Source organism: Strix uralensis, chromosome 17 (genome assembly GCF_047716275.1).
Source record: "Strix uralensis isolate ZFMK-TIS-50842 chromosome 17, bStrUra1, whole genome shotgun sequence".
In the NCBI taxonomy this organism is placed as follows: domain Eukaryota; kingdom Metazoa; phylum Chordata; class Aves; order Strigiformes; family Strigidae; genus Strix; species Strix uralensis.
The window spans coordinates 14,657,367-14,681,655 of record NC_133988.1 but is presented as its reverse complement, the minus strand read 5'-3'; the positions used below and the strand labels follow the sequence as shown (position 1 = coordinate 14,681,655).

At 38.5% G+C, this 24,289-nt stretch overlaps 1 protein-coding gene across 2 annotated transcripts in view; it reads left to right on the top strand.

Moving 5' to 3' along the window:
* ATP2A2 (ATPase sarcoplasmic/endoplasmic reticulum Ca2+ transporting 2) overlaps nt 1-24,289 on the top strand; it is a 48,108-nt gene that overhangs the window by 22,578 nt on the left and 1,241 nt on the right. The window contains exons 6-20 of one of the 2 annotated variants that reach the window (XR_012631347.1): nt 2,039-2,119; nt 3,954-4,039; nt 5,027-5,491; nt 8,212-8,300; nt 11,572-11,674; nt 12,197-12,328; nt 12,419-12,541; nt 12,721-12,939; nt 14,171-14,506; nt 14,788-15,008; nt 16,068-16,270; nt 16,981-17,066; nt 17,466-17,599; nt 18,608-18,725; nt 18,843-20,388. Coding sequence is in view for 1 of the 2 variants with exons in the window: in XM_074887678.1 (XP_074743779.1) it covers nt 2,039-2,119; nt 3,954-4,039; nt 5,027-5,491; nt 8,212-8,300; nt 11,572-11,674; nt 12,197-12,328; nt 12,419-12,541; nt 12,721-12,939; nt 14,171-14,506; nt 14,788-15,008; nt 16,068-16,270; nt 16,981-17,066; nt 17,466-17,599; nt 18,608-18,725; nt 18,843-18,963 (2,517 nt within the window). In the remaining variant the exon portion in view is untranslated. The remainder of the gene's footprint in view (nt 1-2,038; nt 2,120-3,953; nt 4,040-5,026; nt 5,492-8,211; nt 8,301-11,571; nt 11,675-12,196; nt 12,329-12,418; nt 12,542-12,720; nt 12,940-14,170; nt 14,507-14,787; nt 15,009-16,067; nt 16,271-16,980; nt 17,067-17,465; nt 17,600-18,607; nt 18,726-18,842; nt 20,389-24,289) is intronic. The other variant, XM_074887678.1, reaches the window with a different exon arrangement.

The window sequence follows — 24,289 nt, the reverse complement described above, 5'->3', positions numbered from 1 at the left end:
AAATTACTGGTAAACTTTGCCATATGTTCTGTCCAGTTATTTGAACGTTTTAAGATTATTTTTTTAACAGCTTCTTTTTTGTGTTATGGAGTGATTAAGTCTTTAACGGTGTTGTCAAATGTGGTAGTGTATTTGAGTTGGCTGTAACTTTCCAGCTGCTTTAAGTACTTTGAAAATGTTTCTGCAGAGTGACAGGCGTTACACCACATGGCACTGAGGTATTAGCCTGTTGTTCAGTGATATCTGAAAACCAGCTGCTACTATATGTCTGCATATAAACCTCCTCACGACATCAGGAGAGCATATTGAATAGTTTTGCCATTTTTGGCCTAGGTCACCGTTTGTCTAAAGCTATTTTCTCTTGCTGCTCAAGGGCATTGTGGCTTAAATTAGTTTTCACATGCTATAATAATACAAAAAGGGAATTTGTGGCTATTTATTGGATTCCTTCATATACATATGCTTACAAAAACACATGTCTAAGTCTACAAGCAAAACTACATGGTCTTTTGCTGATGTTAATGGTTGGGGTTTCTTTGACCTTATAAAAAGTCACATGGTGCAAGTTTACTTAGTGTTTGAAGTAGTACTTAATTCTCCTCTTCAACATTTTGTTCCACAGTTTTCCTGTGTGAGTAGTTGTATGTTCTAAGGCTGTAACACCACTTTGGAGTTTCTCATGGTATTATTTGTCTGTGTGCATTATTGCTGTTAGTTGCATAAGCAGTTCCTGCAGGAATTGCAGCTTGTTTTAATTTTACTGCAGGGACATAGAGTCCATCTACTGAGAAGATCAGCTCTTTTTAGCTAGTCATTCTTCCATCTTTGTTTCTTTGCATTATTTTATAATAAAAAGGAAGTTGATGCTTGAAAACTTGCAGTGCTAAATTACGTTAGGAATGTTTTATTATATGCAGTCGTGTTGACATGCAGAATGTAGACACCCCCCCCCCATACGAGTCAGAAATGTGACTCTCATTAGTATCCTTAGCAAGTTAATTTGCATGCAGCCATTTATTTGCAGTTGTCACAAAATGGTGGAGCTTTGTTTCATTTCTTAAAAACTAGGAAAAGCTAGATAAGTAGGAAGGTGGAAAAATTAAGTCTGGGGTGATAGAGATGCTGGAGCTAAACTGGCCACACAGCTCTGGCAAGTGACTTCATTACTCTCTGCCATCTTTAGAAGCGGGCTGTTATCTTGTACCATTTGCTGCCTTGGTGTCTCAGACACTTGCCAGTGGAGTTTTGTTTATGGGTTGCTTTTGGGTGGGTTTTTTTCCCTCCACTGTTGTCTTCTGCAAAATAGAAATATATATGACAAGATAAACATAGCATAGAGTCCTGTGAAAATTTTAAGTGGGATAGGGGTTGTGGTATATTTAATAGAGCAGCATTACTGAAAAATAAAGCTAGTGTATGGTCTGAAATTAACTTCCATCCCTGAAACATCTGGCAGTATTCAAAGTATAACATTAAAAGAGCAGATCTGCAGAAGCATGTTATTCTCACAATTGGTGCCAAAGAAAAGGAAAGTACAACTTCTTCTAGTTTCTAAATAAATAAATGTGAATAACATTCTGATCGTTGGAGAGAAGACTGACTTCGGGCATAGAGAAAACAACCAGAAGACTTTCCAGGACAGTTGTTCTGAAAAAGAGACTTGATTCACCTTAGCTACGGGTTTTGATTATTTATAAATACTTACTCTGAAATTGATGTATTTCTCTTGAGAATGTTTTCCCTTTGCTGTCAAGTGGTAGTCATGTGATTGGAAAAGCAATCCAGTGATTTACAACTTCTTTCTTTGAGGTTAGGTGGGAGTAAAGACCTTGAAGGCACATCTAAATTGCTGAAGTATATTGGATACTCAAAAAATTGGAGTATTGCAAACCATGAAAGCAATAATAAGCTGTTAGTAATCTCAGTCATCTGACAGTTCCTGGGAAATCGTTTCCCTGGATGATAGAGGTAATATATGCCTGGTTAGAAATCTCTCAAATGACAAAATTCTAACTTTGTCTTGTTAATTCCTTTGTAGTTGGAGACAAGGTTCCTGCTGATATAAGAATTACTTCTATCAAATCTACAACTCTAAGGGTAGACCAGTCAATTCTCACAGGTATAATTTCTGTGAATTTTGGATAATTATGTGCATAATTGAAAGTGCCTTTTCACTGTTTGTTTAGAATAATCCGTTGGAAACAAGCCCGTAGCTATTCAAATACTATGTTGCATTCAAGTGCAGTAAATTTCTGATGTAGTCACTTAACTGCTAGAGTGGCTGAATGTATTGCTTCATCATTGACGTTACATGTTCGCTTAAGTAGAATGAACATTCTTACTGAGACTTGTAATGCTTTTTTGGTCTTCCTTCCCCCTGCCCCCCCCAAGAGACTCACACTAGTAATTTGTGGGAAACTAAAATAAAAAATTAAGAATTTCTGTTCCCGTTCATGCAGTCTTCTAGGTTTGAACATCTTGTCACTGCTCAAATATGGAAGTATGGAAATCTTACTAAATGTCTTCTGTAACAGTTACCCATTTTCTCTCACGAGAGAGTAAGTTTTGAAATAAAAGCAGCTTTTAAACTGCTGTTACTAAAGACTCAGTACACTAAAACCTTATTTGCTGAAATTCTGTGCACACACATTCATGTGTTTTCTGGTACCGGCTCTCAAGTGCAAGAGCTATATTTAGAGCACTTTCCAGATTTGTTGAAAACAAAACAAAGTAGCAGTACTTCTGAATATAGGAAAGAAGCTAGGAACCAACCAAGCATGGTATAACGGTTTTCTCTCAGCTGAAACAGAGATCTGTCTGCCTGTTTTGGTAGCATAAATTAATGTTAACTAGCCCTGAATTTTAAAATGGTAAAGTATTCACAAGAAACCTATTTTTGATCCTCAAATCTGTCTTGAAACAGGCCCCAAAGTTTCTCAGTACAGATCCTGAATAGCACAGAACTAATCAAGCTTACTTATGTTTAGCATAAGAAAATGTAGGCACTCCATGTTTGTCAAGGTATCAGAACTAAGTAGAAGAAATAATCCACCAGAAGTCTATATAAAGGGAATAATTCCTTGCCTTTATTTAAATAACAGAACTATTTCTTTAAATAAAACCTTTTCTGTTTTCAGTCTACTTTAAGTTGATGCTTGAGTCTCCTAACTAATAAAGTAGGACTGAAGTCTAAGATGCTACTTAGCAAAGCTTTTAAAAGTAGGAAGCTTTGCCTCTCTTGTGCTTACAAAAACCAGTGTGCTCTCAGCTTCAGTCACTGAGTTATCACCTTGTGAAATCTGAGGAAGTAATTAACATTGCCTTTTATAGAAAAGAAACCTTTCTATACCTGTGTGACGTGTTTATAGAAATTGATATATTTAAGGTCTCTATGGAAGAGTTCTCTGAAGGCTTCCAAATAAAGGAGTTAACTAGCAGATGGATGTGTGACACTTAATTTTTTTTTTTTTAAGGTCTGCCAGTATAACTGTTATGTATACCATCACAGATGTATAACTATGGTAACATCTAATTATTTAAATGAGAACATACCTCTTACAGTGCATAGAAAACAGAAATGCTCATTACTGCATGAGAAGCGCACAAAATACCTAATTCATGCAGTAGATCTTGCTACATTAGAAGGAGGAATGGGGTACAAGCTGCTTATTTGACTACTTTTCATGTTCCTTAGAAGACATGGTGTATGCTTCATTAATTCTAACTATATAAATTGTTCACTTAAATCCTTTCCTATTTTTATTAAAAGCCAGCCATTCAATTTTTTTGGTCAGCTGAAATATTTCCTGTTTCACATAAGCAATTAAATCATTTGAGGAAAGATGTTTGACATATTAAAAAAATTTTAGGGCTCAGGATGATAATATTTTGATTCCCTGCAGGACTCCAGATGATACATGTATTTCTTTTTAAAATTATTATCTTTATTTTAGGTGAATCTGTGTCTGTTATTAAGCACACTGATCCTGTGCCTGATCCTCGTGCTGTAAACCAAGACAAGAAGAACATGCTTTTTTCTGTAAGTTATTTGTTCTAAAATTTTCAAAACTTTTATAAAATAATATTAAGGCTGATAAACAAAAATGTGCAGAACTTCAGGCCTTCACCTAAAAGCTGTATTAATTCTTTACTGTATTCTCTATACGCATCTGTATGCGTGTCTCCATGTAAATGGAACTAAATGAATTAAAAATTAGAATTAGCTTTTAATAAAAGCTGTCCTCAGGGAAGATGCTTGTTGAAACCAGTTTATATGAGAAAACTAGGTTTTGTCCTTCACAAGAAAGTCTTGAAGGCTGTAGCATGTGCACTCTTAAAGTGCTTCTACTCTACTTTTCTAAAGTAATAGTTCTTAAGACTGATAAGAGTGCCCACACAAATTGTGGTATTGTGTGGCTAAAATTGAGAACTAGCTTTCTATATAGGAATGAAACAGTTTATTCAAATTTGTTTAAAGGAAGCATTGAATGCCTTTCAGTTAGCAAAATAACAATTCTCTTATTGTTGGTAGGCTCCTTGTAGAAAATCTGTTTTTCTCATGTTAAGTATGTTCCCACAGGGAGCCCCACAGAACACATCTATTACTCATAGTAAATAACATCAAATCTGGCAAAATATAATCCTAATTAAAAAGAAAGGAAAAACACACTTAAGGTTCCAGTTGAAATACATACTGCTTGCTCAGCAGCTGAATTTGACTGTGCTGCTTATAATAGATCAATACTGATTCATTTTGAGCCCAGAATGAATCAGTAAGCAGAAATTCTACACTGGAATAATCTCTTGTAGGTACTGGGGGAATGTCATTCTCTTCCTCTGTACCTTTTTCCATATCCTAGCTGAGACACAGTTTGGAATTGTTTAAGGTGGTTTTTCTTAAGTTTAAAAACAAACCAAAACCAAACCAAACAACAACAAAAAACCCACAAACACAAAAAATCCACCACCAGAACCTGTTCACAGATTGACTACAATGTTTCTCTTCCCTTTTCTTTATTTACATTAGGGTACTAATATTGCTGCTGGTAAAGCTATGGGAGTGGTTATTGCAACAGGAGTAAACACTGAAATTGGCAAAATTCGTGACGAGATGGTGGCTACTGAGCAAGAGAGAACCCCACTCCAACAGAAACTGGATGAGTTTGGAGAGCAGCTGTCTAAAGTCATCTCGCTTATCTGCATTGCTGTTTGGATAATAAACATTGGTCACTTCAATGATCCAGTTCACGGTGGCTCCTGGATTCGAGGTGCTATCTATTACTTTAAAATTGCTGTTGCTCTTGCTGTTGCTGCTATTCCCGAGGGTCTGCCTGCTGTCATTACCACCTGCTTGGCTCTTGGAACCCGGAGAATGGCCAAGAAGAACGCTATTGTTAGAAGTCTTCCCTCTGTGGAAACCTTGGGTTGCACCTCAGTTATCTGTTCTGACAAGACTGGTACTCTGACCACAAATCAGATGTCAGTCTGCAGGGTATGTTGAACTAGCTGCTTCTATTTTTCTTTTTCTCCTCAGCCACTCTGTTTGACTAGTCAGCATTGCTTGAATTCTTTTGGTTGTGAGTCTTTTGGTTCTCATATCATCAAAATCTTGCTTTATTTTCCTAAGATAAGCTTCCACTTTTAATTCAGTTTTCCACTGTGTAGTGTTTAAGGCTTTTATCTCTTCCCTTATTTAGACATGGCCAAAAATAGCTGTACCAGCACTTGATGGAAGAGAAAGTTGTTTGCAAGCAGCTTTCCATTGACCTGTCTGTAAGCCATTCACTCTACTGGTAGTTACTTAGTATGATTTATACCCTGTTTCAAAAGGTAGGATAGTTACACTGTAGAAGCAGGGTGTGTGTAAGTGTAAAACTCTTGCCTGTTTAATTTAGCAACCTCACAATGGTGGAGAAACATAGCAATGAGAAGAAGGTAGATGATTTACTACAAGTAACTTGGATAGTCTAAGGTATTTTCACTACTGAGTGGTTCCACCTCTATTTGGTTATCTTATCTTCAGTGGCTTTTATTGGTCTGTAGATCACCGTAGTGTTTTCAATGTGCCATACTGTATGACTAATCTGGCAACTTGGAGGTGTAGCTGACCCTGTCACCAGCATTGCCAGGATCATCTTCCATGTGTGGCCTGTTTTTAGGTGAGCATAAGTTACGTGCCCCTGCTCCCTTCCCCCCAGTATTCTTTCTAGTGTTGATTAATTTGAGACTCTTATAGCTAGTCACTTAACATGATGCATGTTCAGTTCCCAGTACTCTGTGCTTCCCATATGCTTGATATTGTGTGCAGGAATTTTATGGATAAAACATTAAGTTCTTCTGTTTAATAATTGTAGATGTTCAGTGGCATAGCAACTCTATGACATCACATGTTCAGAGTCATTACATTGGGTTAGAATTCCAAATGTGTAAATGTTGAGCACTGCACACCAGTGGCAAAAGTTTGTAAGCCTAAACACTTCATTCTCATGTGATTGATGGCTTTTTCTTTCTAAATGGTGGTTGACTTGTTCTACTTCCTTATGTATTGTAGTATTTATACCTAAGAGACACAAAGCAGCTGCTCATCAGTATTCCAGAGGAGGTTACTTGCAGTAGAGTTGCATAACTGCCCTAGTCTTTGCAGGGATTTTTTTCATCATGCAGATGCCAAAAGCAGAAGGCTTCCTGGTTAACTCATCATTTAAGTTGTGTTTATTTAAAAGCTTAAAATGCTCTACTCCTTATACTTAGAGGGCTAAATGTTTTTAGATCTTGTGCAGTACAACTTGGTTCCTTGTTAACCTCTGACAGCTACAGAATAACCTTCATTTAAAGTTTTTAGCAAAAATGTAGCAAAATCCTAGTAACTGTAAGCAATATGCTTGTTCTTGGTTTCACTCAGAGATTGCTTAGCCTTTTAAGGCGGCTGGTTTACAACAGTATTTCCACTTGTAGTTTTAATTTTTGTAAGTAGCAACTTCAGAGTGTCCAAAGGAACCCTATACTAAAATGCTTCAGTCAGAAACGATACTGCTTTAGGAGGAGACTTGAGGGATTGTTTTAATGTCTTCCTGTGGTATCTTCCTCTGAGAATGCACTTACTCTGCTTTGGGGGCTTTTAATTTATCAGCTTGTGTAGCTTTTTGATTTTTAAAATCACTTTGAAGATTATAGAGTCTCCAGACTGATGCAGATCAGTTGTGGAACACCTAATTGATAGACTGTATTTTATGAAGACGCCTAAAATACAAGGCAGCACAATGAGGGGAAGGTAACACGTTGCTAAAACGTGGTTTGTCAAAACGGCTTATACTAACCAATGGGTAAGAAGTTCCATTAAGATACACTATCAATTAGTGAGAAATTATTTTTTTTTTCTACTACCACTCCAGCAAGAGTATGACAGCTTCAGACACTATGTTTATCTCCATCTTCCCAGATGTGGTTCTGCAACAATCCTAGAAAGGAAACAAAGACTGAGATGCAGGTGTCTTATGGGGTACAACTGCATGCTTCAAATTGGTGTCTTCAATTGAAAATAACATTTCAGCCTGTGCTAGAAGGGCACTTGAGCTGTCCGAATGTGTTTAAGCTATCAGTGTACTGGATTGTGAAGTGACTTATAACTAAAAAGCCAGGACAGGAAACACTTTCACTTAGTGGCTGGTATTAAGGGAAGCTGGCCATAGTCTGGCTCTTGCCTAAAACATCACCTCTTAGATCTAGAAGCTTCTCCTATTTGTAGATGCTTTTATTTTTACTTTGGCAAGAATTGTCCATTTCCAAGCTGCCCTATGCTGCTTTTCATTGGAACTGCTTTTTCAAACATATACATGAGAATTAATTTGAGTCTGAAGCCTAGGAGGAGCTTGGGTATCGTCAGGATTGTCAGGTGAATGTGAGAGTAGTCTTCACTGCTGGAGTTAACTGTACATAGTTGATGTGTTTTTCAACTCTTTGATGTACTTGTGCAACAATTCAGTTTTCAGGTGAGGTCTCTTAAGCAAAAGTGCTGTTTTCTGTACTTGGTGCTTCAGTGTATGGAGCTGTTCAAACACACATGGGATCGAAGTGCAGAGTATCGTATCTGGTTTTCTCCAGCTTGTTTATTCAACCTGAACTTGCCTCTTGTACCTGCTTGCTTAAGGCCTGTTTAAATCTCTTGCATTAATTATTGTTCAAAGGTAGTAACACTTCTAACTCTAATTTCAGATGTTTGTCCTGGACAGAGTAGAAGGAGATAGCTGTTCTCTGAATGAATTTACTGTAACTGGTTCAACATATGCTCCCATGGGAGAAGTGTAAGTGTTCTGTTGAAGTTAAATATTTGTCTGTTTATGCATTGACTATTACTTTAGGCTTGAACAGTGATGCATGTAATAATAGTGATTGTTAGTAAACGAAAGCTCAGCCAGTGAGAATGCACACTGAAGGGCTAAGGGGACAGTAATTAATAGTAAAAATGTTAAATTCTAGAAAAGTAAACCTTCATGAAACTTAACAGAGTCTTCAGTATTGCAATGTTCCTTTGATAATCTAAAAATAAATTAGGGGTAGGTTGAGAGGATTTATTTTACTGTAATCTTACTGGACTGACACAAGCTATCACAGTGCTTCAAAATGGGGTTTACTTTTTTATTTTTAAAAAAACTGCATAAATCTGAACAGGTGAGCCTCTGTTAATCTGTGAATTCAATGCTTCCAGTTCCCCTGGTAGGAGATTTTTTTTTTTAAAGCATCTTATGAATGTGTTGAAGTTAATTTTTAAATTAACAAATTTACTGTAAATTCCTGTCCCCCACCCTCAGTAATTTATTTGATTTAAATAGATGTATGTGTTTGTCTCAGCCTTTGGTATTTGAGCTGGTGTGAAGCCCACTCCCTTAGGAAAGGAATGGTATGTTCTGTTTACTTGCAGTTGCAAGTCTTTACTAGTGGGATAGGTGGTTCATCTTGACAACTTCAAGTTCTGCTTCTAGGAGAGCCCCTTCTTACTGGATTGTTACAGCTCCTTTTATTTGGCCAGTTTTTTGTGGTTTTTATCACTTCAGTTTTACTTGCAGAATAGAATTCTGCTATGTATGAAACAATTAAGATTCAGTTATTGTAAACATCTCAACCTTGTGGAGTTTCACATGCATGCCTCTGACTCCATACAATCTTCACCAATCTCAATAGTGATTATCTCGGTTTAATTTTCATAGCAGTTAAGACCATGGTGTTCTCAGCAGCTGGAAATCTTAATTTTCCAATTCTCTTGTTTCAAAGCTAATTGCTGTCAAAAGCTTATGCTTTCATTTCAGGAGACAGCATTTACTTAGACAAGGTCACATTCTAGATCTTGTAAAGCACCCAGCTATTATGCTTTAGCTGGTCTCGCAAGAGCTCTAGATAAACAAAATAATAAAATATAGTGTGGTGGCAGATGTTGAGTATAATAAGACAGTCATCGATGTATGTTAATGTTCTATTTTTACTTGCTGAAATTGGGGAAATGTGAACAAACATGCATTCAGGTACGTGAAGAACATTCCGCAAATGGGAAATTACCATAGAAAGGCATAAGGAGCATAAGGAAACAAATAGCTAAATTCTCAAACCTTTAGGGCAGATTTATTTCTGCATTTATGGACAGCTTTTTTTAAATGGGTGGCTTTGTAAGGATTTTAAGATGACTGACTTCAGCTTGGATTGCAAACTGTCACTGGAAACAAAGTTTGATGGGGACCTTAAGAGGCAGTGTAGTCCATGGCACTGCCCCAAAGCAGGACCTGCTCTAGATAGGAACCGTGCCTGACAGGTGTTTCTTTGTACTTCAGATTCTGTTGTCTTCCACAGCTTTGTAGGCAGCCTACTCTATTTCATAACCATTAAGCATTTTTGCAAAAAATCAATAATTTTTTACGTCTTAAAGTATTTTATACCTAACTTTCCCCTAAGATGCATTCAGAATATAAAATTATAAATATTTCTTACTGAAAACCTAAAATTTCCTACTGACTGATTGCCCAGGGGTGTTAGGAGGTTGTCAAACAGTTTGGAGTAGTTTTGTTGGGTCTTAGCACGTACAGTGTGCGTGCTTACTTGCAAATGGAGAGCATAAAGCTAACAATAATTAAGAACTGTGGCAAAACCCAGCAGATTGCATTTGACTTTCAAATTAGTTCATCTTGAGCTAATTGAGAAGCCTGAAGTTTAAGAAAAAAAACCCACCTTTATCCAGAACTGACCCTAGCAGCTTAGACTCCATGCACACTTGCCATTCTTCAGAAATAGTTGATGAGGAACACACAGGCAAGGGTTCAAAAAACCAAACAGACAAACAAAAAAACCCACCAAAAAACACCCTGGTATAACAAGTTGTGGATATTCAGATATGTTCATTTTCAAGTTCAGAACAGATGAAAACAGGAAGTATTACCTGTGATCGATGAGGTGACAAACTGGGAGCTGCTGGGAAGTTGAAAGAGTTGAGAGTTTAAAGCCACTGCTTATGGTTGTAGAATTATATGCAACATGAAACTTTAAAAACATACTTGTGTTTTTAAAATGCATTTTGTTCACATGCTGTGTTATACAACACTGGAATTTGTTTGCAGTACTACAAGAGACTGAACAAAAGCTTACATAATCGGACATGTCGTAGTCGGCGTTACGAATTCTAATGGAGTAGTGAGCCACGTCTTCCTACCACTAGACCTTTTTCCCCTCTCTGAGAGCTTTAATGAAAGATGTTATACATGAGTTATGTCTTGCTAATCTTGATAGAGGGGAAAATAACAATATTGGACACTGTCTTGGTTCTTTTATGCTTACTCTAGAAGTATGGTAATGTTGCAGAAAATGAATTAATTTACTATCTATTTCTAAAAGAAGTTGCTTCTTATTTGTGATGTCTAAATGGTGCATTACTTCAGGAAAATTACCTTTCCTCTTTCTAAAGACTTCAGATATTCATCATTTATTGTATACGACTACGAGAAAAGAATATTTCTTCCCTAGTGGAATTTGTTTTGTGAAATGACTTAGGTTTTCATTAGTTTAGGAGGTTTACATATAGTACAGATTATTTTTTAAGAAATTAGAGGCCAGATCTGCTTTTATACCTGCCCAGTGCACGCATCTTGTGCGTGGCAGTAAATCTGCAGAATATGCAGCAAGGCTGAGGAAGCTAAACTCCTAAGGTATCCAACAATATCCCTCTCCTACTTAGAACTCCCTTCCAAGTCCTGTGCATGCTCTAATGCTGCTTTCATATGCCTCTTCACGGAGCTCATTACTTCTCTTCTGTGTTGCTGTATGATTGTCACTGGGGGAAATGAGGTTTTGTAATTGAGGTAGTGATTTCATTGATAATCATGTCATTCTGTTCATGACTCTTTGATCTGAACTTCAGAACTCGCCTTTATCAAACCTGCTCTTGTCAACAATTCCTGATTCTGTAGTTCCAAGTCCATAACTAATAAACATTGTACTAAACGGAAGTACGGTAAAGGGATTAAAGAAGGGGAAAAGGTGAGATGCTAATACTAAATAACTAACTTCAATCTCCCCCTTTCTTCCTTTGGAAAGGCATAAAGATGACAAACTTATTAAATGTAGCCAGTATGATGGCCTTGTGGAACTTGCAACGATCTGTGCGCTCTGTAATGATTCCTCTTTGGATTACAATGAAGTAAGTACATATCCTAGAACAGAGGAGCGTGTGAGAAAGAGGATAAATGTTTGTTCTCATCTGTCTGTGTAATACCTTTCAGTGGTAAATCCTCTTCTAGTCAAGGGGGAGAGTATTTTGGTCTTAAATATTAGTGCTGGGAATGACTTGTGTGTTGAACACAGAGAGCTAAAGCCAGGCAGCAAGTGTACTCTGGGACTTGGAGATCTCCTGGTGTGTAGAATGCACTGCTACTTTCTTGCTTTGACTCACTTTCTATAGGTTGCTGCATCTCGTAATGACTTAAATGCTTGATGATAAAGTACTGCCATTCTTCTCTGGTCTGGAGAGTAAAGGCTTAAAATTTCCTACAAATCATACTCTCCAAAGCTGCTTTTTGAAAATAGTTTTGCTTGTTTCATAAGCCATAGTAAGTCTTGCTAAGCTTTTTTTCCATTGTGAAACAAACTTTTTTCTCTGGTAGTTTCCAGGTGAAGTTTAAAGTTAACTTCTGTGGTTTTGTTTGCTTTGTGTTAACTAAAGGCTAAGGGAGTATATGAAAAAGTTGGTGAAGCCACAGAAACGGCGCTTACCTGTCTGGTTGAAAAGATGAATGTATTTGACACAGACTTGAAAGGACTTTCTAGAATTGAACGTGCAAATGCTTGCAACTCGGTCAGTATTCTTTATCTGGAATTCATTGGGGAGTGAGTTTTGTGGTACGTATTATCTAAATGCATTTTTATGCTATTGTGTTTTTATTAGGTGATAAAACAACTCATGAAGAAAGAATTCACTCTGGAATTCTCAAGAGACAGAAAGTCTATGTCTGTCTATTGTACACCGAACAAACCAAGCCGCACATCCATGAGTAAGATGTTTGTTAAGGTCAGTTCCTCACTTGAGAAAGTGTAGTTATGGAACGGCTGCAAAGGTAGCACAATACTAAATGGCACAACTGACTGCAGCTTGAAGAGGAAGGAAGGACTTTGTAATTTGAGCAAATGTTGTAATGGGAAAAGATTTATTAAGCTAAATTACTACTTTTTTTTTTTTGGCCTCTGCAGGGTGCTCCTGAAGGTGTCATTGACAGATGTACACATGTCCGTGTTGGAAATGCTAAAATACCATTAACCTCAGGAATTAAGCAGAAAATAATGTCTGTCATTAGAGAGTGGGGAACTGGTAGAGATACGTTGCGTTGCTTGGCTCTGGCAACCCATGACAATCCACCCAGAAAAGAGGAAATGAATCTTGAGGACTCCTCAAATTTCATTAACTATGAGGTAAGTTTAGTAAAACATCCTTTTAATGCTTTTCCCTCTCCCAAACTGGAGAACAGTGACTCCTTATGTTTGATTATTTCCTGAGGAAGTTACGTCCAAGAATTATCTGTTTCTGGGTATTTTTGATGTTGGACACAATAGCTGACCACATGTGTGGAGGAAATGCTCAGTTTAAGAAGAGACTATACATGTCTGAAGAAACTGTGTTCTTAATGGCTGGTATACATGCTGCTACTTGGCTAAAAAAGTATAAAAAATCAGTTAAACAGCTAATTGTATTATTTTATGTGTATACATAAGGTCCTCAGGATCACAACACCTTCAACTGTTCTCAGAGGCTGACTTTGAAAAATACTGCAAAAATTGCATTGTGGTTTCAGCTTTAAAGGTTTTCAGTTTGATGTTGCTCAACTGCAAGACCTCTTTGGGGATTTTGTGATGAACCATACCCACCATTTTGTGCTCTGAGAGTCAAGTTCACTTCTCTGCCTCCATACAGTCAGCTGCAAAAGCTTGGTCCATGATTATCATCTTAGCTACTCCGTAGTCTTCCAATGAAATCTGTATCTGGGATTTAGAGGGGGGAAATGACAACAGTTGTGTGAGTTTTTGGCTTGTGCTCTGTGCTCCTGGCACTGATTACAAAAAAGAAAGACTTGACTGCTTGTAGGTTGAGTTGCAAGGCTGACAACTAGAGCACATTTTATCTAATAAAACGAGTGCATTTGAAGCAAGATATCTTTGGAAAGGTAGGATCCCATTTCAGAGTGTGGTGATGCTTTGGGAATTAACTGTGTCCTCCCATATGGTCGTCATGTAGATGGTACTGTGTGGCATTGCGATTCCAAAAGCATGAAATTCTTACTTACATCCTCTTACTTGTTGTGGGTATAGATCTGACCTTTCAGTTCTTCTCCAGCTGTCTGAATTCAGTGTCGGAGCTAGACTGCTGTGAAGACTTAGTATGGTGAAACAGATAACCTCTCTGAAGTAATCCTTTCAGGAAGAAAAAACCTGACATAAGAGCAAATATATCAGTCATAATACACTGGTTTGACCAAATGACAGGATGTCTTAAGTGCTCAATGTAGGGCCACAGACTATTGTGAACAAGGAGTAAAGACAAATGTCACTACACTGAAAGACACTTCGCATGCAAGCAGTGTGACTTTTGCTAATGATGAGAACTCTACAGGATCTTGCACTAAAACTTGGTGCTGTCTTGTTTCAGACCAACTTGACCTTTGTTGGCTGCGTGGGCATGCTGGATCCCCCAAGAATTGAAGTAGCTTCATCTATAAAGCTGTGCAAACAAGCTGGTATTAGAGTTATTATGATTACTGGTGATAATAAAGGCACAGCAGTAGCTATTTGCCGTCGCATCGGTATCTTTGTGGAAGATGAAGATGTTTCTACAAAAGCCTTTACTGGTCGTGAATTTGATGAACTCTCCCTTGCTGCCCAAAGAGATGCTTGCCACCATGCCCGTTGCTTTGCTCGCGTAGAGCCTTCCCACAAATCTAAAATTGTTGAGTTTCTTCAGTCTTTTGATGAGATTACAGCTATGGTAAGTAATTGAACTTTTACTTGGTTTGAAGGGATGCATTGTGTTTAAACCCAAGTTATGCCTTTTCAGACTAATGTCTCATTCTGTAAAACACTTGCTTCCACATTTCCCTGAACTTAAAGCCTCAGAATAGTTCTGTACTTACGTGATTTTTTTTTTTTTTTTTTTTTTAAAGATTCAAAACCATACCCAGTGCAAAATTCCTTTCTGGTCCTATATGTAAGTGCCCAGTCTGATTTTTTTTTTTTTTTTTTTTTTTTAACTTCAAATTCTTGTTTTAGACTGGTGATGGTGTCAATGATGCCCCTGCATTGAAGAAAGCAGAAATTGGAATTGCTATGGGTTCTGGTACTGCAGTGGCTAAAACTGCTTCTGAAATGGTTTTAGCAGATGACAATTTCTCAACTATTGTAGCTGCTGTGGAAGAAGGACGTGCAATTTATAACAACATGAAACAGTTCATCCGTTATTTGATCTCCTCCAATGTTGGAGAAGTTGTTTGGTAGGTTTAAAATGTTGGTTTGGGGTTTTTTTCTTTGAACTAGAGTAGTGATGATGGAGTCTTTTGTTAGTTATTTATTTACTTCCAGTATTTCTCACTAAAACCAGAGAAACAGGTTCTCCAGGTAATTGATCACTGTGATTATGCAGAAGTCTGCATACTTCTAGCCTAGTCTTTATTGGAGAATATTAGCATGCCACAAAACATTCACACTGCATTGTATGTAATATTCTAGCTCAGTAGGTGGCTAAAATTATTTCCCTATTCTAGAGAATTATTCTAATCATAGAAATAAAAACCTTATATTACAAGATGTGGTATTTCAAATAACTTAGGCACAGAGACAACTTAGATGTTTGTTTAACCTCAAGTTACAGAAGAATGTGTCTTCTGTATCTTTGGAAGGAATGGTGACCCAGTGCCACAGAATGCATTTTTGGTAACAGTGTAAATATTGATCTCCTAACAGTTGCTTATATCAAAGCATACTTTCTCCGAGTGGAATATAACACAGCAGTTGTCTTGCCTTGTTTCTTGTAAACTTTAAAGCTGTCCTTCATATGGCTCTTGCTGCAGCCCCTGCTTCTGTTCTATTTATTTACACAGGCTTGGGGCCATGAAAATTACATGCTCATTAAATTTTTGTGGGGACTAACAGTAATCTAGATAAATGAAGCTTAGTCATTTGAGCTAAAACACTGTTACGTCTGCAAAAGTTCTAGTGTCTTTTACAAAGTGGCTTGCAAGGCTTTACTTGTCAGTATAGGTAAATATACACATACATGCATAGAGTGGGGAAAAAATGAGGGTAAAGCAGAAACTTCAATTCCTGAACTTACCAGGAGATGATAATGCTTCAAGACTTACGTATAAGTGGTTAGAAGTGTTTGCTCTTGGATATGTTTTCAGTTTTATGAATGTTGAATATTCAGCTTGTGATATTAAATGGATAGCTCTGTACAAGAGAACAGAAGTGATGCTACAGGCTTAGGCTTAAGCGTTAAAAGGAATTATTTACATGCACAAGAATAAGCTTGTAATTGGTGGGTTTTTTTATAGTATCTTCTTGACTGCTGCCCTGGGTTTTCCTGAAGCTCTAATTCCTGTCCAACTGTTATGGGTAAACCTTGTGACGGATGGTCTCCCTGCTACTGCTCTGGGCTTTAATCCTCCTGATCTTGATATCATGAATAAGCCACCACGCAACCCTAAAGAGCCACTGATCAGTGGATGGCTCTTCTTCCGTTACCTAGCTATTGGATGTAAGTAGTAATAGCTCTTTTTTTTTTTAAGAACTTAGGCAGGTAACTTTTTTTTTGAGATCCACTTGAAAGCAGTTTGTCTAATCTCCTTGTATGCTGAAATCTTGAAAGCTAGCAATAGATGTTCTGTGGAACTGGTGCTATTTCTTTATTTTGTTCTGAGATTCACACCTTGTTCTGCACATTTGCAGGCAGTGCTGTGATAGGAACAGTGAAGTTGTGATTATTTTTTTTTTTTTCCCCATTGGTAGCAACTGAGACACCAAAAGCCCTAAATGTTTTACATCAGTATGACATTCACCACTTCATTAGAATCTTTTGATTCTGACAACTAGGAAACCATTAGAAATTTTAACTACTACTGCCAGTATGCAGTTATAGTGTAAGTACAGACACACTGGGTTCTGGGAGGAAAAAAAGACAAATTGCAGGCTGATTACTCCAAAGTGATACTGTTGTTTGCCTTAAGTTCTAGCTATTGGCTTCCATAAGCAGATACTAGAATCTGTCTCAAAGTACAGTACTTAATGGTTATTTAACTTACAACTGGTTGAGCAGATTTCTTGCACAGGAGATAGATAAATTGCAGTCTATTTTTTTTTTTTTTTACAGTACTGGAGGTCTTGAGGTAGAAGTTTAAAGTGTGGCAAGTGAGATCTTCTCTTGCCTACAGTTCACAGCACTAAAAAATGCACTTTGTTTTCTTCAAGGTTATGTTGGCGCTGCCACAGTGGGTGCTGCTGCTTGGTGGTTTATTGCTGCTGATGGTGGTCCAAGAGTTACCTTTTATCAGCTGGTATTTGCTCGGCTTAATATCTTTGGGGGGGAGAGGGGGAGGTACATGCTTCTTTCATATTGCTACTTGAAATGACTGTAGAAAAACAGTAGGTTACAGAAATGTATATAATGAGATGGTTTTGGACTCGTTACTGTAAAACTTGATCATGATTAATTAGTCTTAATATAAAGGTTAAAGGTGGGATACCTGAGCTTCTAAACAATTTGAAGGACTGATTGTTGGAAGTAAGACTAATGGGGATTTTTCTGATGCTGGCAAAAGTTTAAAACCAGCACTTAAAGGAGCCATATTAGAGAGTTTTGTTTTCATAATACTCACTGCTTAGTTCATAACTGCCTTTTTTACATTTTAAAAGTTAACAAGCTGTGGAAGTGAGTTCACATTGTTCTGTTCTAGAGCCATTTTCTGCAGTGCAAGGAGGACAATCCAGACTTCTCTGGTGTCGACTGTGTGGTTTTTGAGTCTCCATATCCAATGACAATGGCCCTGTCTGTACTTGTCACCATAGAGATGTGCAATGCTCTCAACAGGTTCGTATGTCCAAACAGGAAGGCAAAGTTTCTGCCCAGCTTATCCAAAATCCTACTTTTTGTGCAATTTGATTCTTAGTGCATGGACAGCTCAACTAATGAAGAATGAGTCATATTTCCTTTCTGAACCCTGGCAGTGCAAACAAAATGACTCTCTTAGATAACGTTTGAGATCTCTTATCATAAGGTATATTTTTAAGACTGTCAATTCACTCTGGTATTGTACTAAGCATGAGCAACTGAAATATTTTCCGTTATTTCTAATCTGAGCTTAATCAATCAGATTATCCCTCCTATGTTGGTATAAAGTGATATCAAGGAGAACTAAAATAAGAATGCTGAAGATATGGAAAATTGTTTTTCTTGCCCTAAGGGAGTGTGGGTTTAGCCAATTAATATTAGATTATAAATGGAAACTACTAAATAGCACAATGTCAAGGGTATTTTTCTTCAAATAGCTTAGAGGTCAGTTAATTTAAAAACAAATAAACTTTAAATACAAGTGTACTGCGGTAGTCCTACATAGTAAGATACTGCTCTACATCTGGTGTTCTGGATCTCGGCCTCTCCTGCAGCACAGCCCAAATGCAGATTGAATCTGAAGAGCAGAACTGAAGAACAAGTGTTAGGAAGGTGCAAGTACTTGACCCTCTGTGATCTTCAGAGGTGGGTGCCCTGGGTCCCCAGGCATACGACCGACTGGGGAGGATTCTGTTTTGTGCTGCCATGCCTGTCTGCCCCTTACCCCTCCCAGGCAGAGGATGTTGGGGTCTTAGCAAAAAAGGCAGACTAGATCAGGAACGAGCAGAACACATAAAAGCTTTCAAAAATAGACTTCAAGGTAGTTTAAAGCTGCAACATACGTATAAACCATCTCTTGGTATCCTCTTTCCTTCGTGACTGGGATAACTGTGGCTTGCGGTGCTGCTTTTCTTCCCAGCTAGTTTTCTGACTTACGGAATTTCCTATTGGTGTCTTATGTACTCACGAACCATGTTTCTGTTGCAGTCTGTCAGAAAATCAGTCCTTGATGAGGATGCCCCCGTGGGAAAATATCTGGCTGGTGGGCGCTATTTGCTTGTCCATGTCACTCCACTTCCTTATCCTTTATGTGGAACCGCTACCAGTAAGTGTCTGCATCTTACACCCATCCCTGAGCTTGGAGATAGAGCAAAAGCTTGTCTAGAGCTTAAGGCAAGGGATGGAGGGGAAGAACAGATGTAATGCTTGGCTCTTCTTTCAGATTATCTTCCAGATCACGCCTTTGAATGTGACGCAATGGCTGATGGTATTGAAAATCTCACTACCTGTCATTCTGCTGGATGAAACACTTAAATATGTGGCCCGTAACTACCTGGAACCTGGTAAAGATAGTGTGCGGCCTGCCACCAAACCATGTTCTTTGTCAGCATGCACCGAAGGAGTTTCCTGGCCGTTTGTGTTCATTACTATGCCCTTGGTTATCTGGCTTTACAGCACAGACACTAACTTTAGTGATATGTTCTGGTCTTGACTGACATGGTGACAAGTTTTACATTCAAAGAAAAAGTTTAACTTAATTTTTTTATTGTTTAGAGCAACTGTCTATTTCTGCTGAATTTTCACATGAACATATTTGCCGGTGATGGAGGTTTCATAATCTAGATTTTGGTTTTTTGCTTTTTCTGACTTCAGTGGGGGCAATATATTCCTCTTTTATACACAGTTAAAGTGTCCATTGACATGTACAGAGAACTAACACTATTTTATGCAAATATTTTTTTGTAGATGAAAAGCATGTACAGTGTTCTGTTCAATAGTCTATTCATCGTGTAAAAAAAAAAAAGTAAAATTTTTTTTGAGCCAGCGGACACTATCAAACTAAATTGGCAGCAGATTTTAGGGAATGAATGTGTGTCGTCTAAAACTAAAAAAGCATGTAACTGTTTGTCTTCTGCATGATCATCCAAACTTAATTTGTCATAAAGTCAGGTTTTATTCATAAACAGAACTTTCTGCACTGGGTAGAGAGTACTGCTACCTCAGTCAGGATTTCTTCTTGGTTTCCCCTCTTCCTGTTCCTTCATTCTCGGTTCTTGACTGTCCTTGTTTACACCAGTTTCTGTATGAGGTATGCCTAATCTTGCTCGTGCAGAAAATACCATTCCAGGTGCAGCCTGCTGGGGTTCTTCCATACTCTCAACACACATAGGGTTGTTTTTTTAAGATTATTTATTTGTCTATTGTATTTTATTGTAACAGACCTTATTTTGCCAGTGTTGCCCATTATGCAGGGATAGGGAGAGCTACTTCTGTCTACTTCAGTGTAAACTAAGCCTTTTTAACAAACACCGTCTGTTTTAATTCAAAAGAGGGCTTAAGTTGGGTTTTAATACCTTATTTACATGTGTCAGAGCCTTTCTTTTTTTCTTCTCCCCTGCCCCTAAAATCAAAATTTGTAATGAGACCTGGAAAAATAACTTGCACTGCATAGCTAGAAATTGGATTTCCTACACTTAGGGCACTAATGATCAGTTGTATACATGGAGTTACTCTGCTGGCCTGTTGTTAGCCTGACTTGAAGTAACAAGCTCGTGTGTGTTTTTTGTAAAATCTGTAAATAGCACATGACCAAATTGAACATATTGTATAGAACTATTTTTATTTTAATGTGGCACTAACCACCTTCATTATTACGGTAAATGTTAAAGCATGTTTTCAAATTCAGTCCTGTATCAACAACGTGTAAGTCATTAACAGTCCTAACTGTGGTGTTTTTCTCCAATGCCTTCCAACTTTCATCGACTAAAGTGAGTATTTCTCTTCCATTTCACCATGCCAGTGGTGACTTGCTGTAAAATAGCATATGCTGTATACATGTTGAAGAATAAATAGTAATTTCCTTCATTCCCATGCTGTGTTTTGTCAAACTCTGCTGTGCTACATTATTATCACCACTTTAGACTCTTTGTTTTGTGGTCTGAAGCTCAAATTACCGATTTCAAAGGCAAAGCACTTGCTTTTGGTTTAGTGTATTTTAGGTCTTGTTTTGTAGCACCCAGGAGCCTTAGCGCCCCAAGATCTTACAGCTTTTGGTCTTAAGTTTGAGATAAAAGTGGACAAATATGTAACTTAAGCCAGCGACAGCTATTCACATGAATGTTTAGTGTCCAAAACGCTCTGGTACTTGTGGTCAGGTGCTGGTTTACTCCAAAGCTTTTTCCTGCTCTGAAATAGGGGATGCCCCTCTGAGCTGACTAGGGTCTCTGGTATCTGCAGTGCTCAAAGTGCAGGAGCTCCTCTTTGCAAAAACAGCTTATTAGCTTATTGTTTCCAGTAAGTGGAAGCACCTTGTACAGTGGTCATAGGAAAAGAGAAAAGAAGTCTCAGCTTAACAGGATGATCTTTGAGAATTGTACCGGGGTCAGTATGTCTTTGTAGAGTAGCAGGTGCTGTGTTATCTTGTGCTGCCTCAGTCTGCTTTAATAACCAAATTCAAACAGCTTCCTGATTCCTCATAGAGGAAAATGATAGTTAAAAGCTATGTTCTCTTGGTGGCAGCTGGAATCCAGTGAGCACGGATAATTCTCTAGGTTTCAAGCTTTCAAATATAGATGCTAACCTCAAAATGCACAGACCCTATCTGAAATTCCCCTGCACTGTGAATACTTGCTGTTTATACAGACTTTGACTTGTCCAAGTCGATGTTGAAGTGACTCAGAGGAGCTGGACCTGATGATGTAGTAGTTGTGTTGCCAAACTGTAAGCATTTAAATCCTGTTGAATGCCTCTTTTAGTGTGGAAGAACCTGTCTTTGCCAAACTAAGGTTCTGCATACCACAAAACCAACGGCCAGTGCCAGCCATTTGCTGTATCAATAATAAATGAGCAATATGAGACTTGTCCCTGCTTCTTCAAACAGAAAAATAATAGGTCATGTGACTTAGGATTTCTCGAGATCAATGTGCAAGTATGTTATTTGTCAGAAACAAATTCTAGCAGGTTAGTTCTGTGTGCTCCCAACATTACTGACAGATGTTTTCCAGGGCAGGAATGCCACTGAGTCTTTGAACACCGGTTCTCTGTGAACCTCCAGAGCACCACGTCGGTGGGCTTTTTAAAACCACCTAGCTGACTGTCGCCATGAACACTTCGGCTTCTTTTACAATCCTATTTCTGTCTATTGTGCCAAATAATCCTGCTATACACCCCCTTTTTCCCTGTCTCTAAGAAGCTGAAGGGGAAAATGGCTGTTAATAAGTAGAATTCAGTCTTCAACAACTTCTTTGTTGGATCTCTGTCTGTGTTGAAGACGAATCTTACTGCTTGTCATGGATTTCCATACTGAGAGCTCGCTCGTACCGCATGTCTCGGGGACACTTGCGTTAGGGCCTGGTGTTCCCTGGTGTTTGCCTTTGAAAGCTGAGTGACTGGTGGGGAAAGGGAGCAGCATTCACCCCGCCAGGCTCCTGGGGTTACGGCAACAGTCAGGCTTTTGTAAGGTGCTCCTAAAGAGCCCAAGCAATCTTCGTATACCTTCTTTTTCTTTTATTTCTCCCAGTCTTGCTGTCCAAATTTTCCTGTAGAAATGGAGCAATAGGGTTCCCTAAGATCAGCACTTACTTACCTCGGGTTCCATGGCAGCTGTTGCTATGCTTTCGGTACTTCTGTTTTCCGAGTGTTGCCACTCCATGGCAAATCCCAGCCTTGTGTGGTCTGGACTGGCCAAATGATAAGACCTACCATGAGCTTCTTCCTAGGCAGCAGAGCACCCTGCCCTGAAATCACAGCTGCGAGCTTCCGCGTGATCTTGGAGCTGGAGTGCTGTGGATCTGGTCTTAACCCTTCTGAGTTGAGTGGCTGTGGGAGATGGCTCGAGTGTGCTTCTGGCATTAAGAATAGCACGAGGCAGCTGATGGCTTGGCTTTTCAGTTACAGAAATTATAGAAATACAGTGCAAGGTTAGTAACACACTGCAGGAACATGTGTTAACTAAAATGCTTATCCTTAATTGGGAGATCCTGTCATTGTTTAGCTATCAGTCCTTTCATCTAGAGAAGCCAAGAATGGAGGACTTCTCAATTCAGAATAGACTTACTTGCCAACATCTCAAAGTTGAAACTCTCACTTAAGTTCTTTATTATCTATGTATTTTCTTCTCAACCTCCCTCACTGTACTAGGGTCATCTGGGGATAGAAATAGCTTACTCCTATTTTAATGTGTTAACCCTGGGGGTATATAAATGGAAGCACTTATTTAAGCAGAAATGAAGTTACCCAGGCTTTATCACCCACCCCATTTTTAGAAAATAACTATATTTTTTATTTCCCTTTGCTCTCATCTCGCTGAGCTTTTTCATCTCCGCTGTTTTCTGGATTCCTTAGTGTCCCCACACATTGCTACTTGTTTTCTAGTGTGAGAGGTGTGTGTAAGAGTCGCATCAAGGATGTGATTGATGCTACCTTACGCTAGGAACACCAGGAAGGACATTGGCTTATCCTGGGAGACCAGTGGGGTTTGGTGTGAGAGCAGCTCCTCCTGCATTCAGTGTTCTGTAGCCTGGTCCAAATCAGAGCAAAGAAAATGGTCAGGCAGCTGCAGTCCTACGTCAAATATTTAGACAAGGGCTTTTATCTTCATAGTGCCTCAGGCCCTCTCTGCTTTCAAATGTGAGTGATTCAAAGTACTGTCTGTGAGCTACACAACGAGCTGCTCCTTTTTGCTGGCATCTAAGCAATAAAAATAGTTCATACTTGGTTTCCCAAAATATTATTGCAAATAAGTATGAAAGAGGCTGCAGAAAAATATATACCAGTCTGTCAAAATGCTTAGGAGCTTATGTTTGTAGGGAGACTGTTTTGGAGAAGGCTAATGGTCAGAAAATGAGTTTTTAATCTGATGATAAAATGCAGTACAGCAGTCCTCTGTCGCTGCTCCAAGAGCACAGCCGATGCACAGAATATACATGGTAAACAGCTTAAAGATGGTTGAATTTGCTGAGATGAAGGGAGGTAAAACTGATACAAGGTTGTCTGTCTCTTGCACCTGTCTTGTTTACTTTTTTGCACTTCTAACCATTAACTGTTTCCCTAATCTCTGCTAATTACATCCTTAATTACATTAATATGCATTTTCAAATCTTAGCAGGAGAGCCTAAATTTTATAGTGTTTGAAGCAGTGTTTTGAAGAGCCACCATCAAGTTCTAGGGAATCAGAGTACACTGTTTGTCTCTCCTGGTCGCAAGGCTAACCTTACGCTGTATTTTAGGGGTAAAGTACAGTAGTAGCTTTATTATGTTGTACTCTACCCTTTGCCTATGCATTAATCTGTGTAGTTTAATGACTTCTTCAAAGCTTCCCTACTGCTTCCCAGAATAAGCGGCATAACTTGGAAAAGGGACATTGTTAGGTCACTTTGGGGCCAAACTTGCAATATAATGCTTATAACTTGAGCTCAAACTGTGTAGTACGGAACTTGAAAGTAACAATTATGAATAAGTGAGGCTTAGCTTTTGCCTTTCTCTGCCTGACTAGTGGCAACAGACATCTAAACATGTCTTAATTCTTTTTCACTGCAGTCCTCTGTAGGAAGCGCTGGCTTTGCTGATGCTAAAGGGAGCTCTGCTGCATTCAGAAGAGCTGAGCCATAATCCAGAGGGTTCTGGGCTTTTAAGAACAAAGTAACCTGAGAGTGTCCCTTCAATGACAGA